The following is a 23016-nucleotide window of genomic DNA, read 5'->3' on the forward strand; positions in this document are numbered from 1 at the left end:
TTTGGGATTTCACTGCAATACTCTTTTTTTTTATGCCGATACTGTATTTCCTGCACGTTTACAGATTTTATGTAATTTTTCCACTTGTACAGCTCTCTTCAGAGCTGTAACTGACATATAATATTGTGTAAATTTAAGGTACAACATAATGATTTGACATATGTATGTATTGCAAAATGATGACCACAGTACTTTTAGTTAACGTTCATCACCCTACGTAGTCTTTTTTCTTACGATGAGAACTTTTAAGATTTTATTAGCAGCTTTTGAATATATGGTACAGTGTTGTAGTTTTAACTGTAGTCACTATGCCATGTATTACATCCTCGAACTTACTTATCTTCAAACTAGAAGTTTGTGCCCTTTGACCACCTTCACCCACTTCCTCTGGCAAGTGGGTGAAGAGTTCCACCTCTGGCAACTACCAAACTCTTCTCTGTTTCCGTGAGTTTGATTTTGCTAGAGAAAACATAGAAGTAAGATCATACAGTACTTGTCTTTCTCTGACTTCTTTCACTTACCATAATGCCCTCAAGGTCCATCCATGGTGCAAATGGCAGGATTTCCTTCCTTTTTTTTTTTTTTTTTTTTTTAAATACTTTATTTGTTTTTGAGAGAGAGAGAGAGAGAGACAGAGCAGAGTGGTGGAGGGGCAGAGAGAGGGGAAGACATAGAATCTGAAGCAGGCTCCAGGCTCTGAGCTGTCAGCACAGAGCCCGACACGGGGTTCAAACCTAGGAACCGTGAGATCATGACCTGACCCGAAGTCGGAGGCTTAACCAACTGAGCCACCCAGGCACCCTGAGGATTTCCTTCCTTTATAAGACTGAACATTATAACTTCTCCGTAGGTCTGAAAAAAAAAATCTAAATAAAATGCTTAATTAAAAAAAAAAAAAAGATGAGGTAAATGCAACAAAATGTCAATATTGTTTTAAACTCCTGGGTGTCTGTTATATTATTTTCTGTAATTTTATGTATGTTTACGTTAATCTCTGATGATAAAAAAGTTTTAAAATAAAATATTTAGGTACATTGAGTACTACTTGCCTCTTTACTAGAACACTGAGTTCTTTTTATGCCTTTTTTGCCCTGGTACCCAGGTTATGGGAATTTTTTTACTCACTGGACAATCGTCAGGTTTATACAAGCTCTTCTTCCCTGTGGTGTAGACTTTTGGGGTTCCCCACCACAGGAAAGAAACCCTTCTCGTTACTCCCACCCTTCTGTCCCAGCTTGGCTCCTGCTGTTCCCTGACTCGTGACTTCCTGTATTTCTCATTTCTGGCCTGGGAATACCCTTCGGGGCTCGATGTGTTTCTTTTCCTGGATTTGTCTTGACCCTTCCCAGAAAGCTCTGCCCCTCTGGTCTCTCAGAAGAACCACTTGGCCCAAGTCGCTTCCATTCCAACAGAGCCCTGGCTCCTGGGACCCCCTCTAGCATGGCCTGGTTGGAGTGACTGGCCCAGAGAGGAGTGTTTTAAGAGACTGAGAGATTAAAGTTCTGGTGTTACCAGTTACTAGCTTGGATAGAGATTACTTTGAGCTTTTGGTTTTATCTACGGTAAAATGAAGATAAGATACCGTTTTCTCCCTCCCTCTCTCTTTCTCTCCGATTTGGTCATGAGGTTTAAATGAGGCAAGGGTTTAAGGACCGCCTGTATCCTGTGAATATGGGTTGTCTGTTGTCTTTTTTTCTGACCTTCCATTCCAGATGAAAAACATTTTGAGCTCAGCACATCCTCAATTTCCGTCTCTCTAGACTCAATTATATTTTCTTTCTTCCTCTTTTGCAAAAGCTTTGGTATGAAGTTTACTTATTTATGCTCTGGCAGTTTCCACCGGTGCCTTGGGGGAGGTTTTTGAGGTCCCAAGACAGGACCTGAAACACATTATCCTATAGAAAGAATGTTACTACATGCTGGCTGTGTGCACTGCCAGGACCATACCTAAGAAATACAAGGAAGGACCAGACAGGTTTTCATGAAATCCTGATAGCACTGTCCTTTTGCATGAGAAAGTATCTGGAGAGAGGATACCAAGCAAGCAACGCATCAGAAACCATCCATTTATAACCCGAGATCAGTAAGCCTTGGTGGATGGGGACTTCCTAGGCAGCGTTTAGCAAAGTCATGCTAATGCAAGAGCTGTGTGATGTTATCCCTACGGCCCAGCACTGTTCTGACCACTCTGTTTTTATAAAATGCAAGAACTGAAGTTCAGTGGGCTATGAGAATTGAAAGCTCCTTGAAATGCGTGACCTACCCCCAACTCCATTAAGCCATTCCTAGCTGGCAAGAACATACCCTATCGTTGGACACTCTCTGATGGTATGTGACTTTTCACTGTGATGTCCTCCAAGGGCTCTTGCTGAAAAGTCCTTTCTTGATGTCTGTGGGTATAAAAATACCCAATGAAGTGGGGGTGCTCTGACCTCGTTGTACCTCCTCCACCACAAGATTTTGCTCCCCGGACAACATCCCCGTCACTGCCTTCTCCTGCCACAAGCGTAAAGCCCACCCCCTCCCCAGAGGGAGGTGACGCTTTGAGGCTTTTTATGTTTCAGGGACTAGGCAAGTCCACCCCAGTATCTTCCTGCCACTCCTTTCCCCTCTTTCCAGGGTGGGCATGCCCCCACTCTTTAAAGCAACAACAGAACCTGCTAGTTACTTCATACAGAAGAATGCAATACTTCCTGAGTAACTCCTGGGAACCAGGCAGCCTACTGAGAATATAGACATTAATGTCATCGTCCGTTTGGAGAGCCTTGGCTTTGGAAGGTGAAGTGACCTGAGGTCACCCAGCTGTGAGTGACAGAGTTGGGTTTGAATAGAACAGCATCAGAGCCCGAGCACCTAGCACCTCTCACACTGTGCAAGGTGTGGAGGACAGTGTGCCTGCTCTCGGCTTGAGATACACGCTCCCACATGTGCCAGATGGGGGCCTGGGAGTAGGACCCAGGTTTCCTGCCACCCCGCCCCACACCCATCCCTCCGTTAGCGGGTTTGCTCTCTCTTTCTTGGGCTGTACTTTTACCTGTGCCTTCTTTCTTCTTGGAGGAGACGGAAAACTGCTGATTTGCCATCCAGTGACCTATCACCAAAAGTTCCTTCAGCCTTCCCTTCATCAGGGTAGAAGTCCTGGCTTCTCTGTTCTAAAGGACTCCTTTTCTAGTCCAGTTTTCTTTCTTTTTAAAAAAAATGTTTTTAATGTTTATTTTTGAGAAAGAGACAGAGCATGAGGAGGGAGGGGCAGAGAGAGAGAGAGAGAGAGAGAGAGAGAGAGAGAGAGAGAGACACAGAATCTGAAGCAGGCTTCAGGCTCTGAGTGCTCAGCACAAAGCCCAAGGCGGGGCTTGAACTCACGAACCACGAGATCATGACCTGAGCCGAAGTCAGAAGCTTAACCGGCTGAGCCACCTGGGCACCCCATCTTTTTCTTATTTTTTTTAATGTTTATTTATTTTTGAGAGAGAGTGAGAGCACATGCCTGAGCAGGAGAGGGGCAGAGAGAGAGGGAGACAGAAGAACCAAAGCAGGCTCTGTGCTGTCAGCAGTGAGCCTGACACAGGGCTCAAACTCAAGAACCAGGAGATCATGACCTAAGCCGAAGTCAGGTGCTCAGCCAACTGAGGCACCCAGGCACCTTTTGCCCAGTTTTCTGATAGACCCTCCCCGCTCCCCTGTAACCCCTCCCCTTCACTCAAACCTCACCCAAATTCAGCCAGCCTTGCTATGCTTTTAGCCCTGGTTCTTTTCCTGCCCGCTTTTTCTTTTTATGGTGGTTTCACTTTCAAGAGCTTTCTCCAGCTGAGCCCAAGCTACCATCATGACCAGCGTCGGCCAAAAATCTCTCAAATACTCAGCTTTAATATGAATCTGGTTTTGGTTCTGACCTTGTGGTGCATTGCTCTGTGACTGCTACCACTGAGAGACCTGAGGCTGGAGGGTGGGGGGTGGGGTGGTCCAGATACTGCTCACACATTTATTTATCGCTGTCTCTTTTTGCTTCTCAGGTACCCAGATAAGCTGTTTCTCCCCAAGTTCCTTCTCCTGGCGTCAGGCTGCCTTCGTGGATTCTTACTGTTGGGCTGCCGTTCAGCAGAAGGACTCCTTGCAGGGCGATTCTGGACACCTTCCACTGTGGCTGCATAAGGTAACTGGGGATGTTTTCTCACCCGATAGCCTTGTAGACGTGGGAACCGAGGCCCGGAGAGGCTGTGCCACGCAGTCACACAGATGCGCATGGCCAGCCAGCAGCCCTGTGACTCGGATCATACAAGCCTGGCACTTTAAATTTGGTCAGAAGAACTCAGAAACCTCAGAGATTACTTGGTTCGGCACCTTCACTAGCAGATGCAGAAACTGAGGCACTTTTTGGATTTTCGCGCCATAACGGCGGGCATGTTGTGTCATGTTTCTACCCTTACTGCCCAGTGGCGTCTCATGCAGAGTAGGCTCTCGGTGCCTTTTGAATTGCCTGGGTGAGCGATGTTAGATAGGGGCAGAGCCAGGACTCAAACCTAGCCTTGGCCCGCGCCTTTTCCACTGCTCCCAGGGTCCCTTGGGGAAAGTGGCGGCCAACATACAATTTGGTTTCTTCTGGCCAGTGTGTTGCTGGAGCATCAGGAAGCCTAGTGATGACTCCTTCTGGGGGTGTTGGCTGCGACAGAGCTGCTGGGATCTATTCCTTGGCGGTTTGACAGGTCCATATTCCGCAAGGAAGGGGAGACATACTACACAGGAGACTCCAGTGTCCTACAGAGAAGAGGCCCCATCAGGAGCTCCCTGGTCAGGGAGTGATGGAGTTGGGGGGTAACATGGGGTATGGGCGGTGAGGAACCGGCGCCGGAGTCAGCGGGTTTGTGCAGAACGTTCTTTGTGTCACAACACGGCTCAAGTAGGTCTTCTCCATGCGTGTGAAAGTAGGACTGTGTATCAGCCCGTCATCATTTTCAACCACTGGTTCTGCCATCCATCATGAAAACAAAAAGAATGTTTGTGTTTCTTCTGGTGTTCTCCTCCACTGAGGAAAGAGTGCTGCTTTAGTTTCTGAAAAGCCAAAGGCTGAAAAGTTTGACTCTGGCCTTGACCTATTGCTGAACACTCCACACCCTTTTTAAAAAAAGAACAATTTAAGTCCTTTGCTATGACTCAGGCCTCATCCCCTCGTGTTAATTTATTGTGTGCCACCAGGCAGAGTGATGCCTACAATGGCTGCTTTCTTCTTTGGGGTTGGGCTTTTCTCTTTGACTTTTAGCCTTAGCGCTAGCTGGGTCCTCGTCAACACTGTAGGTCTTACTAGCCAGGCCAGCAAATAATAAAGATATTCGATAGGAATGGGCACAGTTCCAGAAGCTGAACAGCCTTGTCTGCACGTCAGAATCCATGCTGTTTTAACGTGGGTCTCTGTGTTGTGATGCTCTTAGGGGAAGGGAGGGTGTGCCAGGCTGGGCACTGACAGAGCCGCAGAAGAAGAATGTATCATCTGGCGTGTCCAGCGTATGTTAGGGATGTTAGAGACGTGAAACTTTGAAAGTGGGAAGAAACAAGGGTTTTGATGCAGTCTAAGGTGAAGGACACCTAGAGAGACAAGTCAAGGACTCAGGACTAGTTGCTGACCACAGTCAGGTCCCTGGCCATCCACTGCCCCTGCCGTGTAGGAGGAGAAGCCCTGTAGAGTGGTGTGGGCAGCCAAGCCCCCGGGGTCCATTGTTAGTGAGACACTAAGGAGCTTTCTGGTGGTAGTAGGCTAGCTTGTTTGAATGGAAGTTTGGCTGAGAGACTTTTCCAGATCCACAGGGCTTGGGGCAAAAATTAAGAGTTGACACAGCCAAGTTGAAAGGAGCTTGGTCAACACACCCCAGGCTCGGGAGCCCATTGCTAGGGAGTAAGGGGTGATCCTAAATTAGACCAGCCCTCATGGGGACCAGCGTCCTGGTTTGAATCACTTTCAGTACTGACTGAATGAGGAGATATGGGGACTGTCAGCATCTCGAGTCTGCCCACCAGCCAACAGCAAAAATAAATCTTTGCCAGAAGTAGGTAACTTCGTCCAGAGCCTCAAACTCTTGTCTGGTTTTTCACGTGTAGTTTCAGCAGCTGATACACAGGAAAACCAAGAGAAAAATCAGAACTAGAAACAGACCCACAGGATATCCAGTTGATAAATTGATCAGATACCCTATTTATTTATTTATTTATTTATAATTTTTTTATTATGAAATTTATTGTCAAATTGGTTTCCATACAACACCCAGTGCTCATCCCAACAGGTGCCCTCCTCAATGTCCATCACCCACCCTCCCCCCTACGCGCCCCATCAACCCTCAGTTTATTCTCAGTTTTTAAGAGTCTCTTATGGTTTGGCTCCCTCCCTAACTTTTTTCTTTCCTTCCCCTCCTCCACAGTCTTCTGTTAAGTTTCTCAGGATCCACATAAGAGCAGATACCCCATTTGAATAATCACTAATACTATAGTATTAGTATTAATACTAATGATATGGAGAATTTCAAGAGAGTGGAAATTCTTTTTTTTAAATATGAAATTTATTGTCAAGTTCGTTTCCATACAACACCCAGTGCTCATCCCAAAAGGTGCCCTCCTCAATACCCATCACCCCCCCTTCCCTCCCTCCCATCCCCCATCAACCCTCAGTTTGTTCTCAGTTTTAAGAGTCTCTTATGCTTTGGCTCCCTCCCTCTCTAACCTTTTTTTTTTTTTCTTCCCCTTCCCCATGGACTTCTGTTAAGTTTCTCAGGATCCACATAAGAGTGAAAACATATGGTATCTGCTTCTCTCTGTATGACTTATTTCACTTAGCATCACACTCTCCAGTTCCATCCACTTTGCTACAAAAGGCCATATTTCGTTCTTTCTCATTGCCAAGTAGTATTCCATTGTATATATAAACCACAACTTCTTTATCCATTCATCAGTTGATGGACATTTAGGCTCTTTCCATAATTTGGCTATTGTTGAAAGTGCTGCTATAAACATTGGGGTACAAGTGCCCCTCTGCATCAGCACTCCTGTATCCCTTGGGTAAATTCCTAGCAGTGCTATTGCTGGGTCATAGGGTAGGTCTATTTTTAATTTTCTGAGGAACCTCCACACTGCTTTCCAGAGCGGCTGCACCAGTTTGCATTCCCACCAACAGTGCAAGAGGGTTCCCGTTTCTCCACATCCTCGCCAGCATCTCTAGTCTCCTGATTTGCTCCTTTTAGCCAGAGAGTGAAAATTCTTGACCTGAAAACAGTAAATGACAATTGATTTTAGCTGACATTCACTGACGTCCTGCCTACCGTATACTAGAATGTATGTGTGGCATCAGAGAGCCACACATGACGCGGCCCCTTCCTCAGGAAGCTCCCTGTTTGGTGGGGAAGACAGATATGTAAGGAAGACACTGAGAAGGAGTATTCCAGAAATGAGATGGGAAAAGAAGAGTGTGGTTATCACGGAAGCCTGGGGGAGAGTGTTCTTGGACAGAGCAGTGAACTCTGTTCAGTGCCCTTGCAGAGGGGACAGTGCAGTAGGAGTGAAACAGGCTTACTGGCGTGGGTGAAATCATTAGTGCCCCCGGCAGAGGTGATTTTAGTGAAGAAGTGGGTGCCAGATGGCAGTGGGTGAATGGTGAGGTGAGGAGGTGAAGATGATGGTGGTAGATAATTCCTTCAGATTTTTTCCCCCAGAAAATCTCTCTCTCTGGGAAAAGGAGGAGAGAGCAATTAGCTGGGTGGTAGCTGGAGGGAAGGTTTGGGAGCCTCTGGGAGATTGTGTAATATGAGAGAGTTTGGCACACATTCAGATACCAACGGCAGTAAGAAAGTGGACTGGCTGCACCAACGGTGCAGTGGCTGGGGAGAGCCTATGGCACCTTCTGGCAGAGGGGAGGGCGCCGGCTTGTCCTGTTGGGGGGCAGCGGGGCCTCGATTGACTCTACAGGGTAAGCCCAGGTTATACGGGACCTTTGAAAACTTAACAGGTGTGTGTAGGCTAAGTGCTGGAAACAGTGAGAGCCACTGCAGTTCCTTGATCGGGGAATATGGTGTTTCCAGGAGACAATTGTCAGAGATGGAGTGCAGGAGGGAAAGGAGGCAGGGAGGGAGCCGCCTGGCAGGCAGACTGAGGCTTTTGATCAGGAGACAGAAAAGAAGGGGAGCTGTTGGCATGAGAAAGGGAAAGAACAATCTAAAAGCAACATAGGTGTTTTGTTGTTGGCTGGAGGACCACAGTGAAGGACAGTCACAGGTGACATCCGTGTTTAGACCAGGGATCAGTGAGCTTTTCTGTGAAGGGCCACACGGTCCATTATCTCATCAAGGCAGGTCTGGGAGTCACTCTGCGGAGATGCAGATGCATCTGTGGCCGCATTGGGCTCGTGGGAGCGTTTTGCTGTCCCGCGGGCTCAGGGGATAGCAGTGGGGGTGGTGGGAAGTACAAAGATTCTGGGCATCTTGGAAGATGTGCCAGTGGGACACAGAGGACAAGGGAAAGGTCAGAGTCATGGACACGGCACGCCCAAGGATTTAGGCAGTGGGTGAAGAAGGTGAGGCCATTCGCCCCTTTGAAGAAGTCTGGGGAGGGAGAAGGTTTTGGAGGAAAGCCAAACGGTTCTGCACACATGCAGTCAGAGCTGCTCGGTGAGCAGCACGATGTTAGGTGGGCCGTGGGCCGTGGTGTCCCGGGGTCCAAGGCAAGAGGGGTGTGGAGGCACCCGCGGCAGTGTGTCGGAGGGAGGTGGTGGTCAACACTGGGGTTTCCTAGGGCGTGCGTGCAGACAGGGCACTGTCTGAGGGGGAGGAGGAGGAGTTGGCCGAGGAGTCCCAGCCGCGGCTGGTGGGGAAAACGTGAAGGCTGTGCGCCGCACGAAGGAAAGCCAGGAGGTCCTGTGAGGAAGGCCTGTGTCAACATAGTACCGTGTCAGGTGCTGCCAGGGGATGGAGATGAAGTCTTCATTTGGGTGGGGGTGTGACCTGAATTGTATCCCCTAAAAGATCTCTTGATGTCCTAACGCCTGTCCCCTCGAATGGGCCCTTTGGTGGAAATAGGCTTGTTGCAGGTGGAATCAGTCGAGGTGAGGCCCTGCCAGAGTAAGGTTGGCCCCTCGTCCAGTATGGCTGGTGTCTTCCTGATTGGGGGACATTTGGACGCAGACACACACAAAGGGGAGAGATGCGAGACACCGGGGACAAGATGGCGTGTGACGCAGAGGCCTAGAGCAGAGCTATGGTGCCGTGAGCCAAGAACCCTGATTCCACTTTCTGCAAGAGACGGGCACGGGTCGTTCCCCAGAGGCTCTGGTGGGAGCAAGACCTGCCAATACCTTGATTTCAGACATCCGGCTACCCGGACTCTGAGAGACAACGTTGTTGTCTAAACCATCCAGCCCGTGGGACGTGGTTAGGGCAGCCCTAGGGAGCTGGTGCAGGTGGTTAGAGAAATTGGAACTCCGGCCTCATTGGAGGGGAAATAAAAGCTATGTCAGATTTGAATGTCCATGTGGCTTTGTTAGCCAAGCCAGATTCTGTGATCGCAGCTGCTTTATTTTCACATTGAATTCGTCTTCAGCTTTTTTCTTTTAATTGTGGTCAAATACACACCACAGAAAATGTACCTTCCTAACCCCTGTTAGGTGTGCAGTTGGCCAGCACGGAGTACGTTCGCCATGTTGTGAAACCATTGCCAAGATCCATCTGAACTTTCTCAGCTTCCCAAACCGGAACCCTGTGCCCCTTCGATACCGACTCCCTGCTTTTCCCTTCCGCCAGCTCCTGGCAACCACCATTCTACTTTCTGAGTCTTATCTCCTCTTCTAGGCACCTCAGATAGCCACGGTCACGCAGTCTGTGTGCTTTTACATCTGGATGGTTTCACTCAGCATGTCTCCAAAGTTCACTCATATGGTAGCATGATCAGAACTCCCTGCCTTTTTAAGGCTGCATAATATTCCATCATGTGTGTGTGTGTGTGTGTGTGTGTGTGTGTGTGTGTGAGTGTGTATGCGCCATGCTGTGTGTGTCCACGCATCCAGCCATGGGTGCTTACCTTTCTTGCACCTTGTGGCAATTGCGATGAATGCTGCCCTGAACATGGGGGTACAGACACCTGTCCGAGTCCCTGCTTGCAGCTCCTGTGAGTATATACCCAGATGTGGAGTTGCCAGATTCTTTCTCAAGTTTAGAACATCTTTCCTGGTGGCTTTCTCTTGGCTTCTCCACATTTAGCCGACTCCTGATTGCTAAGCCGGCAGGCACCCTGTGAGCCAGGCTCCCCATCTCCTGAAGGGCCAGAGCAGTCGATGCCGTGTGCAAGGCCCCATGGCCAGGTGGTGGCAAAGCACAGGACCGCCTTCAGACTTCAGGTGTTTCTCACATGTGAGAAGGTGAAGGTTTAATTTGTATGGCTTCAGAGTGTGCACTCTAACCTGGAGGTGGCTACCAGTGGCTGAACTTTGGCTCGACACAGAAAGGGAGTTTCTGGCAGAAGGGCTGTCCAGCAGGGGTCCCACCCGCTGGTGGCACCAGGGAGGTCTTTGGTTCCAGGTGGGCACGAAGGTGTGTGTCTTCTCCCCATGTCTTTATTCCTTACCCCTGCTGTGCTTCCTTCATGTAAAATCCCTCCTGAGCTATTCTTGACACCTGGCTACGTCATTCCCCACCTCCCCCTCATTGCTGTCATCTTCTGTCACCCCCATTCGTTCACGACTGCGGTAGTGGCTCATAGACATTCTCGTCCCAGGAGAACTCTGTCCTCCCCGAAGGTGCATCCAGTATCCCATCCACTGTCTGATCTCCAAGGACTCTGACCCCCTCTCCATATGTCCACCTCATCCCGTGGCCGCCTCACTCATTACCTGGAACTAAAGAGGGGACCCCACTCCCTGCCCCCACTTCCTACCTTCTGAGGTCCTGCCTTTCTGACTCTGTCATTTCCCCAAACAACCCCCCCCCCCAGAGTCCCTACAAAATGTCTATATTTCTTTCAAAAGACAAACTACTCTGGCTTCCAAGCTTCTCTCTGCCACTGGGCCCTGTGAACCATCCCAGCCTCACTTCTGGGCCCATCCCCACCATCCCTGGGCCCCCGGGACCCTGACTTCCTGTAGCTCTCACCTTTCCTGGCTGTTTCACACGCATCTTCCGTTGATCCCTCCTCCCCTCTAATCTGGCCACCTCCTATTGTATGATTCTACTCTCAGCTTCCACCTGGAAGTTTCCTCTGGATCTCTAGATGGAGGCTTCTTGCTTTCAGGGCCAGGCGGGTCAATGCGAAGTCTCCAGGAATAAGACCACTGTGTGGACAGTAGACCGCACACCCTGCCTAAAAGCAGTCAGATCCTAAAAATGGGGTGTTAACCAACAAAACATCGGCTGCACCACACACACCCTGGTCAAGACTGCACTCCCAGAGCAGTCTGTGCTTTTCCTGCAGTCACCATGGGACGCGGCAATTACTTGCCTGAAGTCTACTTAATTGATTCCTTATTTCTTTTTATTTAAAATTATTTTTAACATTTATTTATTACAGAACAGGGGGAGGTGGGTAGAGAGAGGGAGACAGAGGATGCAAAGTGGGTTCCGCGCTGTGAGCACAGAGCCTGATGTGGAACTCGAACCCATGAACCGTGCGATCAGGACCCGAGCCAAAATCAAGAGTCAGTCACTTGACTGATCCACCCAGGTGCCCTGATCCTTTATTTCTAAGACTGCAGGTTCCATGCACGTAGAGACCATGCCCGTGTCCCTCATCAGTGCACTCTGGGACAGCATAGCCCATAATGGGTGCTCAAATCACATGTGTGGAAGGGAGGAGGAGAGTGAGGCGGTTTCTATGTGTTGTTCAGAACCGGAGTTCATTCTCCAGGAGCATTCTGAGTCCAGGGCGAGAGGCTTAGAGGCACCGGGTTTATGTGAACACTTCTCAATTCAGTTCTGATGCCAGACTTCAAACCAGGAGACCCAAATTCCCCCCAAAGAAATGAGTCAGTGTAATCTTTAAGTGTACATCAGTGTAGTGTGTGGTCCTGGTATAATTAATGCTGTACTTTCTTTCTCCCCAGCTGTTTATTCCATGTCTCCTTTCCTCTTCCTCCCCCTACTCTCTCCTACTCCATTTCTTTCCGGTGGCCTCCAGTACCTCTGAGGAAATAGATTTGTGGAAATGAGTGTGCTTTCAGGGGGGACCAGCAGGTGGTGCTGTAGGACCTCCAGGACTGTTTGATAACTGGCCTTTTCTTTTTCTTTCTTTCTGCTTTCTTGCTTTCTTTTTTTTTCTTTCTCTCTTTCTTTCAGTGCTCTTTTCTCTTTGTTCAAGTTCATAATGTAGGCAAACCGTTAGGCAAGATTTTTTCAGAAACAGGAAAGCAGGGTTTTGACTGAAAAAAAAAAAAAAGCAACAGAACACGAAAATAAAATTAATAGAATGGACAAATCTTTATTTCCTTTAAGTGGATTCACAGAAACTTAGTTTAGAAGGGTCCTCTGAGGCTCCCAGACCAGAGGTTTCCAAGCCTTAGCATTATCTAGGAGGGGTAGAGGGGGGTGAAAATTTAGGATCCTGAGGGCCAGGAATATGGTTTTCATCAGCTTCCCAGGAGATTCAGATACTGCTGGCCCAACTTGGGCTCCCGTGTGGGTACCCCTCATCTAGACCAGTGTTTCCCAAATTCTGTGTGCATGAAAATCACCTGCAGAACTTGTTGAAATGTTGACTCAGGTTCAGTAGGTCTGACAGGGCCTGCATTTTTCCTTTCTAACAAATTCTCAGGTGATACTGACGTTGCTGGTCTGTGGACCATTCTTTGAGAAGCAAGGATCAGGAGCAAGGGATTGACAAACTATGGCCTAAACGCTCCAGCCAAATCCAGCCCATCGATCACCTGTTTCTGCAAATAGTTTTATTGGAACACAGCCACGCCCATTCCTTTACACATTACCTATGTCTGGTTTCACGTATGCAACAGAGGTCATATAGCTCACAAACATTTACTATCTGGCCCTTTGCCCGCCCCTAATCTAAAATTCTAAAGCCCTCCCAGATGATTCATTGAAAGGGAACTCCCTGCCTCACAGGACAGTTCATTCCATGTTCATACAGATCTTTAGGAAGGTTTTTCCTTGCTTCCTTGTGACTTGGTATTAATTCTGTTGTCAGGAGTCTCTTTCTACTTCCACGCCTAAGTGCTTTGCTCACCATCCTGTCTTCCCTAGGTCTCTCCTGTGTTAGGCCCCTCCTAGAATGTCATGAATCACGAAGCCCACTGCCTTGGGAAGAATAGAATGGTGTACCACCTCCTTCTCTGTCCTCTGTAAGCTGCTTATGGAATGCATTGCATTGGCCTTCTGGGTAGACCTTCACTCGTGACTTCCTACATTTGGGATTATCTTTAACGTGGGTTTCTCTCTGGGGCGCCTGGGTGGCTCAGTCGGTAAGCCTCTGACTCTTGATTTCAGCTTCAGTCATGATCACATGGTTCATGGGATCTAGCCCTGCGCTGGGCTCTGTGCTAACAGCACAGGATTGTCTCTCTTCCTCTCTCTCTGCCCCTCCCCTTGCATGCTCTCTCTCTCTCACATTCTCTCTTTCTCAAAAGAATAAACTGAAAAAAAAAGTGGGCTATTATCTGAAAAACATGAAAACAAGAGCAGACATCTTTTGTGTCTCTTTTTACGTCACTTCCCCAGTGCAATTTGTTCTTGGTTTACCTGCTTCCTACTTTCTGACCATTCCTTCCCATGTCTTCCAGGGTTCTGTTTTTGCCCGACCCTAATGTTAGGATCCCATGTCCCTCTCTTATTCTCTTGTCTCCTTCTACACATTCTCCTTGGATGATCTCGGTCACTCTTGGCTTCAACCATCTATATGCTACAAAATCCTCAATTGTAAGGTTGGCTGGAGTTTTTTCTTTTATTTTCAGTTACTTACTCTCCACTAGGATTAGAGTTCTGGGGTGTGAGTAGCTTATGTTCATAATTTCTTATCTTCTTGGGTCTGCCTCCCACCTCCCCTCTGCTTGGAATCTGTTCCTTCTTGCTTCTTTATTGCAACTAATGGTACTATCCCCCACACCCTCGCATAAGCTAGAAATGTAGAATTAGCCTCTGTTCTTCCCTCTTGCATCCCTCACTTCCAGGTAGGCACTGAAATGTCCGCCTCTTGCTTTTGATAGGTCTTAAACCTGTCTTCCCCTCTCCCCATGGCTGCTGCCTCAGTTCAGTGCGTATCACTTCCCGCCTCTCCGTCGCAGCAACCAACTGCCTTGTCTCTCTGCCCTCCAGTGTGTTCCCTTCTTCACGGCTGAAGGAATCTTTCCAAAATAAATTTTCCTCATGCCCCCCACCAGTGGCTTCCCATTGTGTATGATGTGGGAAGGTGAGGGCCTTGTAATTTAGTTCCTGCTTACCCTGCATATGAGTCTCCTAGGACCACTGTAACAAATTACCACAAACTCAGTAGTTTGGAACAGCGGAACTTCCTTCTCTCATATTTCTGGAGACCAGGAGTTGGAAATGAAGGTGTCAGCACCGTGGGGTCCTTCTTGGGGGCTCAGAGGGAGAGTCATGTGCCTCTCTTCTAGTGGCTGGTGGTGGCCAGCCGTCTGTGGCGTTCCTTGGCTTGTAGATGCATCACTCCAGTCTCCCCTGTGTGTCTCTGTGTCTTAAAATGGTCTTCTTAGAGGGACATCGGTCACTGGATTAGGTCCCACTCTGATATAGTACAGCCTCATTTTAACTAATTAGATCCTCAAAGTCTCTATTTCCAAACAAGGTCACATTCTGAGTTCCGAGTGGACATGAGTTTGGCGGGGAGGGACCCCATTCAACCCTAGTACCTTCTTCCAGCCTCAGCTCTTACTGTGTCCTCACCGTGGGCTCGCTCATTTGCTTTGGTGCCCTCGACGGGTAGGAATTCACTTGGCAGAAAAAGAGACAGAATTCCATGCAGAGGAAGGAGTGTGTCTGAAGGGCCACAAGAAGGTGAAATCTGAGCTGGGTCTTAATATACTTATGGAATTATTTTGGGGGTTTTTGTTGTTGTTGTTAGTGCCTCACAGTACTTGAAGACGTAGCTCAGATGTCACCTCTTTTATGAAGCCTTCCCTGAGCTCCCCAAGGACATTTCAAGTTGCTCGGTACTTAGTACCTGTGTATTTAGTGGCCTTCACTTTCATGTTTTGTTTAATCGTTAGCTTGTATTCCCATCTGGCCTATGTGGTCCTGGAGCAGACTCTGTGCATTTTGTCTGTAGGGGCCAAGCTTCCAGCCCAGATGTGGTTTTCCGGAGCGGGAGGTGGTTTGCCTTTTGTTTTTAAAGATTTTATTTCTTTAAGTAATCTCTACACCCAATGTGGGGCTCGAACTCATACCCGAGATCAAGAGTCACGTGCTCCACTGACTGAGCCAGCCGGGTGCCCCCAGCCCAGATGCTTTTGAAAGAAATTACCCATCTGCATTTAATCCCGTAAGAAGCGATCACATACATGTCAGGGGAGGAGATGGTCAGTCCTAACTGGATGCTTCTTCGCCTTAGAGGAGGTCGGGGTGACTCGAATGTGGAAGGAGGCTGTTCCAGAGCCTCTCCACACTTCCTTCCATCTGGAGCTTCTGTTGTTCTAACTACAACCCCTTCCAGAAACAACGCAAACTTTTAAGGCACACAGACTGGGCATTGTGCTTCCTTTTGGTTCCGCGTGGTCTCGAGAAGCTTCACTGTCACTGGAAGGGCTCGGTGTTAACATGAACCACATTAACGGACCCGTGGCCTTGAGAGATGCTCGGTGTCTCGGAGCTCACTGGGAGCAGACAAAGCTTATGGACAAAGCCATTCCCACCCAGCAGATGCACTCGTAAAGCTTGGCAGTTTTTCCATGTTCCTTACGTGGACAAAAGGATTTTAAAGACTGTAATTTAATGCTGTTTTGGATTCCTGTTTCTGTTGAATCGATTTTAATACCACCTTGTTACAGAGTCACATTTTCCTTTTTGATGAAAACGAAAAAGAGGTTTCACTGTGGGGAAAACCAAGGAGTGGGCCATTCAACTACATTCCTTACAGAGGTGATCAAGGTACAGGGATATTGGAAGAGAAAGCAAACACCCCGTATGTAAATACCCTTAAACATTCATTTTTTCCAATTACAATGAGCTATGTTGATCTATTCATTGGTACTAATTCTTGTACCACCTAGGCGTGTTGGGAAAATTGCCACAGATTGTAAACAGGCACTTTTTAACTCAGAAGAACAGTTTGTGGTAAAATTCTATTAATTCAAATTGCCTAGAAACAAAAGTGACTTATAAAACTACTCCGCAGCCCCAAATTAGAGATCGTGTTCCCTCTGTAGTTTCCAAAGAAAATGCCAGGTTCTCTTGGTCTTGGGAGCAGCACTGACTCTATATCACACGGTTACATTTTTATCCCATTTTTACCCCCCTTTGGAGTAGGCAAGGATTGAAGGAACAGAGCTTCTCACCGCAGCCAGCTACGAATTATGTAGCCGAAATTCATGGAATCTCAGCCTGTCACGGTTGTCATTCTGTAGCGGCCCTTTGCACATGGGTGAATCATTTTGAGAAACCCCATCCCATGCCCAGTACGGACTGAAGTGCCTGTACTGGTGAAGGGGCTTTGCAGAGTTTCAGAGGCGTTGTGCCATCGCCGTCTTTCCTGTGGGGCGGGAATTCCGAGCGTGGGCTCCAAGGTGGTGGCAGGGAATCCGGGAACGAAGGTAGGAAGAGACATCACAGCTTTATTTTTTATGCATCTCTTGAGTAAAACTTAACCTCAGAAAACATGTACCATGGAAGCAACGATCCATCATGGTATTTGTGGACTCTGTGATTCTGTCACAGATCTCTTCACCACTTCAGAGTTGGTGGTACAGCACGGGTTAGGTCCTACTTAATGTGTTAATAAGCACACACAAATTTGTTTAATATTCTGATAACTATATCCATATCACCCATTTCTTCTGTGAACTTTTAGGTGCTACTTTATGTGTTAGTTTTAAATGAAAAGCATGGAAAACATGAAAAACCAGGAAAGACCTGAGAAATTGTCACAGAATCAAGGAGACGAGGGAGGCACGACGCCTCAATGTCACGGATAGACCCTGAACTGGATCTCTGAACAGAAAGAAGACAATCATGGGAACACTGGAGAAATCCAAGTGAAAGTCTGAAATTTGGTCAATGATGGTTTCTTAGTGTTGACAAGTGTACCACGGAAATGTAAAGTGGTAACGGCGGGAAAACCAGATGAGTGTTACTTGAGAACACTCCGTACATCTGATTTTACAGTGAGAGTCACGGTGTTGGGCCAGCTGCCTGCCCCTAGAGATCTGTGGGGTGGGACTTCTGTGTCACCTCAAGGCCATCACTGTCACAACTCTGAGGCAATTGGAGACCAAGCCAAAGATCGGGAAAAATTTTCCAGAGAAATAAAATAATTTGCAGCGTATTCCAGTGGGAAAGGCATGGCCGTGGGTTCACTTTGTCCTCTGTGGCTAGGAACTGTTCTGGGCTTCCTCTTCCCCTTTGAGAGTAAAGCCATCGATAAAGGCCTTATCAGGGTCCATGCGAGGACTAAAGATCACGTGCCCACCAGGTGGCCCTTCTGTTGGTTTTAGCTGGTGTGCTGTCGTGCATTTTACATGCCAGGCACCACGCTAAACACTTTTCATAAACTATCTAATTTAGTCTTCATAATACCTGTATCACACAACCATTTCATTCCGAGAGTGAGAGGCTCAGTGACCTCAGTAGCCAAGAACACTTAAGCTGGACTAAATCTCAGGTCCGTGCTAACTGCGGTACATGGTGTTCCTTTATCTTCTCTCAGGGCTAAGCCTTTCCTAAGGCTGGATGGACCTGGTGACCAGGTGCTTTTTGCTTTTTGCTCTGACTGCTGAACCCCTCTGTGTTTGTTTTGCACGTACATCCACATCCAGATGCTCTCCGCATGTCTGTTGCCCGTTACGGTTGGCTTGTCTGGACTTGAGATTACTCCACTGGAAAATGAGGGTGTTGGGCGGTCCTCAGGCGCGTCCAGCATGGAAGGCCTATCCTGCATTCTGTGAATTTTAACGGCTTATTCCAGCTGTTTAATAGGGGTGACTGTTGGATCACTGAAGCCACAATTTTTCTAATTCATATTGGATAAAGTCTGCATTCCTGGGTCATTCTCCCAAATTCTAGAGAGAGGAGAAAGAAAAGAGCTCTAAGATTAGTGACCTCCTAACACCATGGCAATGAAAACCCAAAAACCACCAGAGACCACTGTGACATTTATCTGTTCCCTAATTGGGATTTTACTGAGGGATTACTCTAAAGGACGTGGGAGTAATTTTATTTTTTTGTTCCCTTCCGTGATTAGGGCAGAGGCACCACGCGTCACCGTGTAGTTGCCAGTTATTTCAAATTGAAGTCTTTTGGAGGGGGAAAAAAGGTAGTTACCGCTGTTAAGTAGCTGGGCAGGTGAATTCAGCCAAAAATGGTTACGAGGTAATGAGCCCTATTTCCAAAATTGACATGCGCGTGCACGTTGTCTCAAAGTGAGAAAAGTGAGAGCAGCACTGGTACACTTTGTTTACTTAAGTGGGGCACCTGTTGAACCCATGATTTGCTCTCTTGTTTTCCAGTTTTTCCCCTACATCCTGCTCCTGGTCGCCATCCTCCTGTACCTGCCCTCCCTGTTCTGGCGTTTTGCAGCAGCTCCTCATCTTTGCTCAGATTTGAAGTTTATCATGGAAGAACTTGACAAAGTATACAACCGCTCCATTAAAGCCGCAAAGAGCGTGTGTGATCAGGACATGAGAGATGGTGCCGGCCCAGTTCTGGGTGTTAATGAGAACACAGGACAAAGGTAAGTCAGGCTCTGGCTCGTTTCTCGTCAGGCTTTGGGGTGTGAGGTCTCAGCCCTTCTCCTGCCCGTCTGGGCTTAGGGTTCGCACTGTACTAGATGGGGGGCGGTCATCCACCTACAGACAGACTGTGGGAGCCTGGAAGGCCCACTTCCCCCGAATCTCACCCCCACCTGCCTGCCTCCGCACCTGTCCTCACATCAGGAGGCTTTCCCTTTTTGCGGGCAATGCCGCCGTCTCGTGGTCTGGAAGGCAGATGTAGGTAGGGTAACAGGTTAAGGCGCTACGTACTTGCTTGCTTTGACCGGCTCCTCAGTGGAGAAGCACAGAGGATTATGGGGCTGCTGAGCTTGGAGAACCGGGGTGAGAAAAATGGGCAATGAGTAGGCAGTGCATTGCCTGTTGCACAGTCTTCTCTGGTTCTTGTCATCAACAATGGTGATCGTATTTATAGCTAATATTCCCGATACCACATTGAGCTCTTCTAGTACATTATCTCATTTAACCCTCAGAATGTCATTACAACTAACTGCATTTATTTACTGCCCCCCCCCCCTTTCCCCAGATAAAAACATTCTCCCATAGCTACCAGTGGGAGAGCTGGGACCTGACCCTGGTCTGTCCGTCTGGAGCCTGACCCCCCCTTGCCCTAGGAGCTGGCTGCCTCCTGCCCCTCCCCTGTAGGAGACGCGCATGTTCTGGTTGGGCTGGAAAGTCTTCTTTATTCTGCACACTTGAGAAAACTGTAGTGTTTTTTTTTTTTGTTTTTTTTTTTTAAAGTAGTAGAATCAGTCAACATTTAGCATTTACTGAGTGCCAGGCACTTTAAGGATTTACAGTTAGAACTCATTTAATGAACCAGACCTTTAAAACGTTAAGGGGGAGAGCATTTTATTGTTTCTTTTCTTTTTTTTTTTTTTTAAACAGGATTTTATTCCCTGATACCCCAGCGAAGTTATAGGTAAAGTAGGGAGGGAGGAAAGGTGTTTGAGATTTTTAGTGTGATATTGCTCTGTGTGTACGTCTTTAACATTTGATCTTCGTAAGGGTTGAAGTTTTTTTCTCCCCCCCCCCTTTAGTTTGTGGGAGATCTCTGAAAGCCACTTCAAGTACCCAATTGTGGAGCAGTACTTGAAGACAAAGAAACACTGTAACAATTTGATCGTCAAGTACGTCAGCTGCCGGTTGCTGACCCTCAGCATAATACTGTTAGCGTGTATCTACCTGGGCTATTACTTCAGCCTCTCCTCCCTCTCAGATGAGTTTGTCTGCAGCATCAAGTCGGGGATCCTGAGAAATGACACCACCATCCCCGATCGGTTTCAGTGCAAGCTCGTCGCCGTCGGCATCTTCCAGCTGCTCAGCTTTATCAACCTCATGGTGTACATCCTGTTGGCTCCCGTGGTTGTCTACACGCTCTGTGTTCCGTCCCGACAGAAGACGGACATTCTCAAAGTGTACGAAATCCTGCCCACTTTCGAAGTCCTGCGTTTCAAGTCTGAAGGGTACAACGACCTGAGTCTCTACAATCTTTTCCTGGAGGAGAACATAAGTGAGCTCAAGTCCTACAAGTGTCTGAAGGTGCTGGAGAACATCAAAAGCAGCAGCCAGGGTGTCGACCCCATGCTTCTCCTCACGAACCTTGGCCTGATCAAGATGGACGTTGTCGACGGCAGAGGACCCGGGACTGTGGAGATGATGGCACAGGAGGAGGAGGACCCGACAGCAGAGCTCAAAGGTAGGGTTAGCTCTCAGGGCAGAGGCTGAGGAAGCCCACGGAACACCCAGGCGGCCGGCCTCCGCGAACCGTCCCGTCTTTACCCCGGCCCGGCGTCCCTAAACCATTCTCCTGTGTGGTCTTAGGTGAGACCCCTCCCCTACTGGGTGACGGAGGGAGAGAACTGGTGCTGCCTCAGATCTCCACAGGAAGGTGTGCCTCCTCCAGACCGTTCTCTCCTCCTTTTCCTCCTCACGCTGTCTCCTGTGCTGCCTCTTGCTCAGGCATTCCTGCTTGCTGTCATGCTCGCTCATGCTTGTCCCGTTCTGCTGCTTCTGTCCCTGCACCTCTGAGCCTCTTGCCTGTTGTTCTCCACCTCCTTTCAAAGAGACTGAAAGTTCACTGATTTAGTTGTGGCGCTGACCTAGCTTCACTGTGCTCTGAAATTTGGCTCAGAAGCAAAAGCCGGTAAGGCAAAGAACGCTGAGATTTCTAGAAGGGAAAGTAATTCCTGCTGTGGCTTCCTGCTGCGTGACTTCTGCCATCAATATTTGTTTTCCATTTTGACAGATTTGAATGCACCCAGTGAAACTAAAGTAAGCAATGGAGGGAAGGATGCTCGGCAGAGACTTCTGGATTCTTCTTGCTGAAGGTTTTTTCCTTTCAACTTGAGATCTGTGACTTCTGTGAGGTGGGATTTGTAACGGCTGAAGCACTCGGTCGGGTTTCCAGCTGGTTTGCAGCCAGTGCTTCTTGGTAGAGACACTGAGCGTGTCTTATCGAGTCCCTGATGAAAATTACGGTCAACAGAATGGTGTGGAAGTAAGGTTCATGGACTTCCAACGAGAGGCACCATGGAGATAAGTGAACCACAGCAAGTGTTGATGTGTAAGTCCTCATCGAATGGAAAGTGGAAAGGCTCATCAAAGAGTCATAGCCCTTTGAGTGCCTCAGAGGGACACCTTTCTGTGGAGATAGTGCAGTGAGACTCAGAGCTACCAGCAAGGACTTTGGGAGGCCTTATTTTTAATTTGTTTTAGGAAAAAATAATAAATTGTCAGGATACAATTTTAATCTGAGTCTCCTCTGTGTTAATAACTGTTGGACAAGAGAAACATCCACCGACCCACAGGCAGTCCTGCTCCCGGTGGTGTCCTAACCTGGGGACGGTGCTGGTGTCTCTTCACACTGCTGCTTGTCACCCTGGCTAACTGAAATCGCTGACCGTGGTTTGTCGCACTCTGCTGGGAAGGGCTGCGGGCCCATGCACTGCTCTGACGGGAGACTTGGTGAACGAGATGCGTGCAAAGGATACTTCCTTGTGACTTCTGTACAGGAAAAGAATGCCGCTAAAAGGGCACCGTGGGGAAATCTGCACATGCACAGCAACTCAGTTTTCCAAGGGGTTTTCTGCAGGTAACCCTCTGCTGTCAAAAGAACCGAAACAGGATGTTACTTAAACGAGCGGAACACAGAATGCTTAAAACGAGGGACATTTTGCTTATTACGATCAGAACATATAAATGACATCTGCCATATGGCGTGCTTGGAGCCAGAACAACTTAGCGGTTTGTTTTATTTACACTGGAGCATATCTTTTAAAAATTCATTTTAATTTAGAAGTGTATGGTATCAAATTTGAGGCCATTTGGGAAGGACGTTCTGGTTTTGATGGAGAATTATAGACTACATGTTAAAAACGGGTATATAACACCCAAGCATTATTTCATAAACATTTAAGTCCGATTCAGAATATGTAAAAAAAAACTTTTCCTTTTCTAACCATGTAAGTGGGTCCTAACTATGTTTACATTTTATACAAAATTCTTTAAAACTGTATCTGTGGATCTCCCTGTGTTTGTTCTTAGGAAGTTAACACATTTCTAAAGTAAGTAATCCTCAGGAACCTAAAGTTTACGTTTGACTCTTAGCAATAGTTAATATAACTACTGTTTTTTGAAAAATAAAAATTACATAAGCTGAGAATATTCTGAGAATATTCTAGTCTCTCTCCAGAGTATTCACAGAAGCGGATTTTAGCTGTGCCTCTGTGATGGTTTCTGAGATGGAAAGCTAATAATAAGTATTAAGGATGCAATCAGTGCTTTAAATTATTCTTATTACATGATATTTATTACCATTGAGTTACACAGTGTGATTTAGAAATGGTAGTCACCTAAATATCCCATTTTCCCTCATTTTTATATCACCGTGTGTGTGTGTTCACTGTTCACAGTTCTCCTCACTGGTTTCTTTTTATACTCGGAAAAGATTTCGGAGAGGTATTTTTCTATCATATACTTCCCCCGCCCCCACAAAAGCTTCATCTTCTCTATAGGCTGCCCCTTATTTGTATTTTGAAGAAGTAAAAGTGGATCCACTATCTTAGGAAAACAGCAGCTCCGTAAGCCCTGGCACACGTAATCCTTTCATCAGG

The 23016-nt window shown here is 47.5% G+C and overlaps 1 protein-coding gene across 1 annotated transcript in view; it reads left to right on the forward strand.

Moving 5' to 3' along the window:
• The window catches only part of PANX1 (pannexin 1), a 46662-nt gene extending 23985 nt beyond the window's left edge, over positions 1-22677 (forward strand). Inside the window, exons 2-5 of the mRNA XM_019450100.2 lie at positions 4014-4153; positions 18641-18864; positions 19942-20600; positions 21150-22677. Coding sequence (XP_019305645.2) covers positions 4014-4153; positions 18641-18864; positions 19942-20600; positions 21150-21229 — 1103 coding nt within the window. The 3' untranslated portion in view covers positions 21230-22677. The remainder of the gene's footprint in view (positions 1-4013; positions 4154-18640; positions 18865-19941; positions 20601-21149) is intronic.
• Positions 22678-23016: the final 339 nt, after the last annotated feature.

Source organism: Panthera pardus, unplaced genomic scaffold, assembly GCF_024362965.1.
Source record: "Panthera pardus isolate Hobbes unplaced genomic scaffold, ASM2436296v1 HiC_scaffold_12, whole genome shotgun sequence".
Classification (NCBI taxonomy): Eukaryota; Metazoa; Chordata; class Mammalia; order Carnivora; family Felidae; genus Panthera; species Panthera pardus.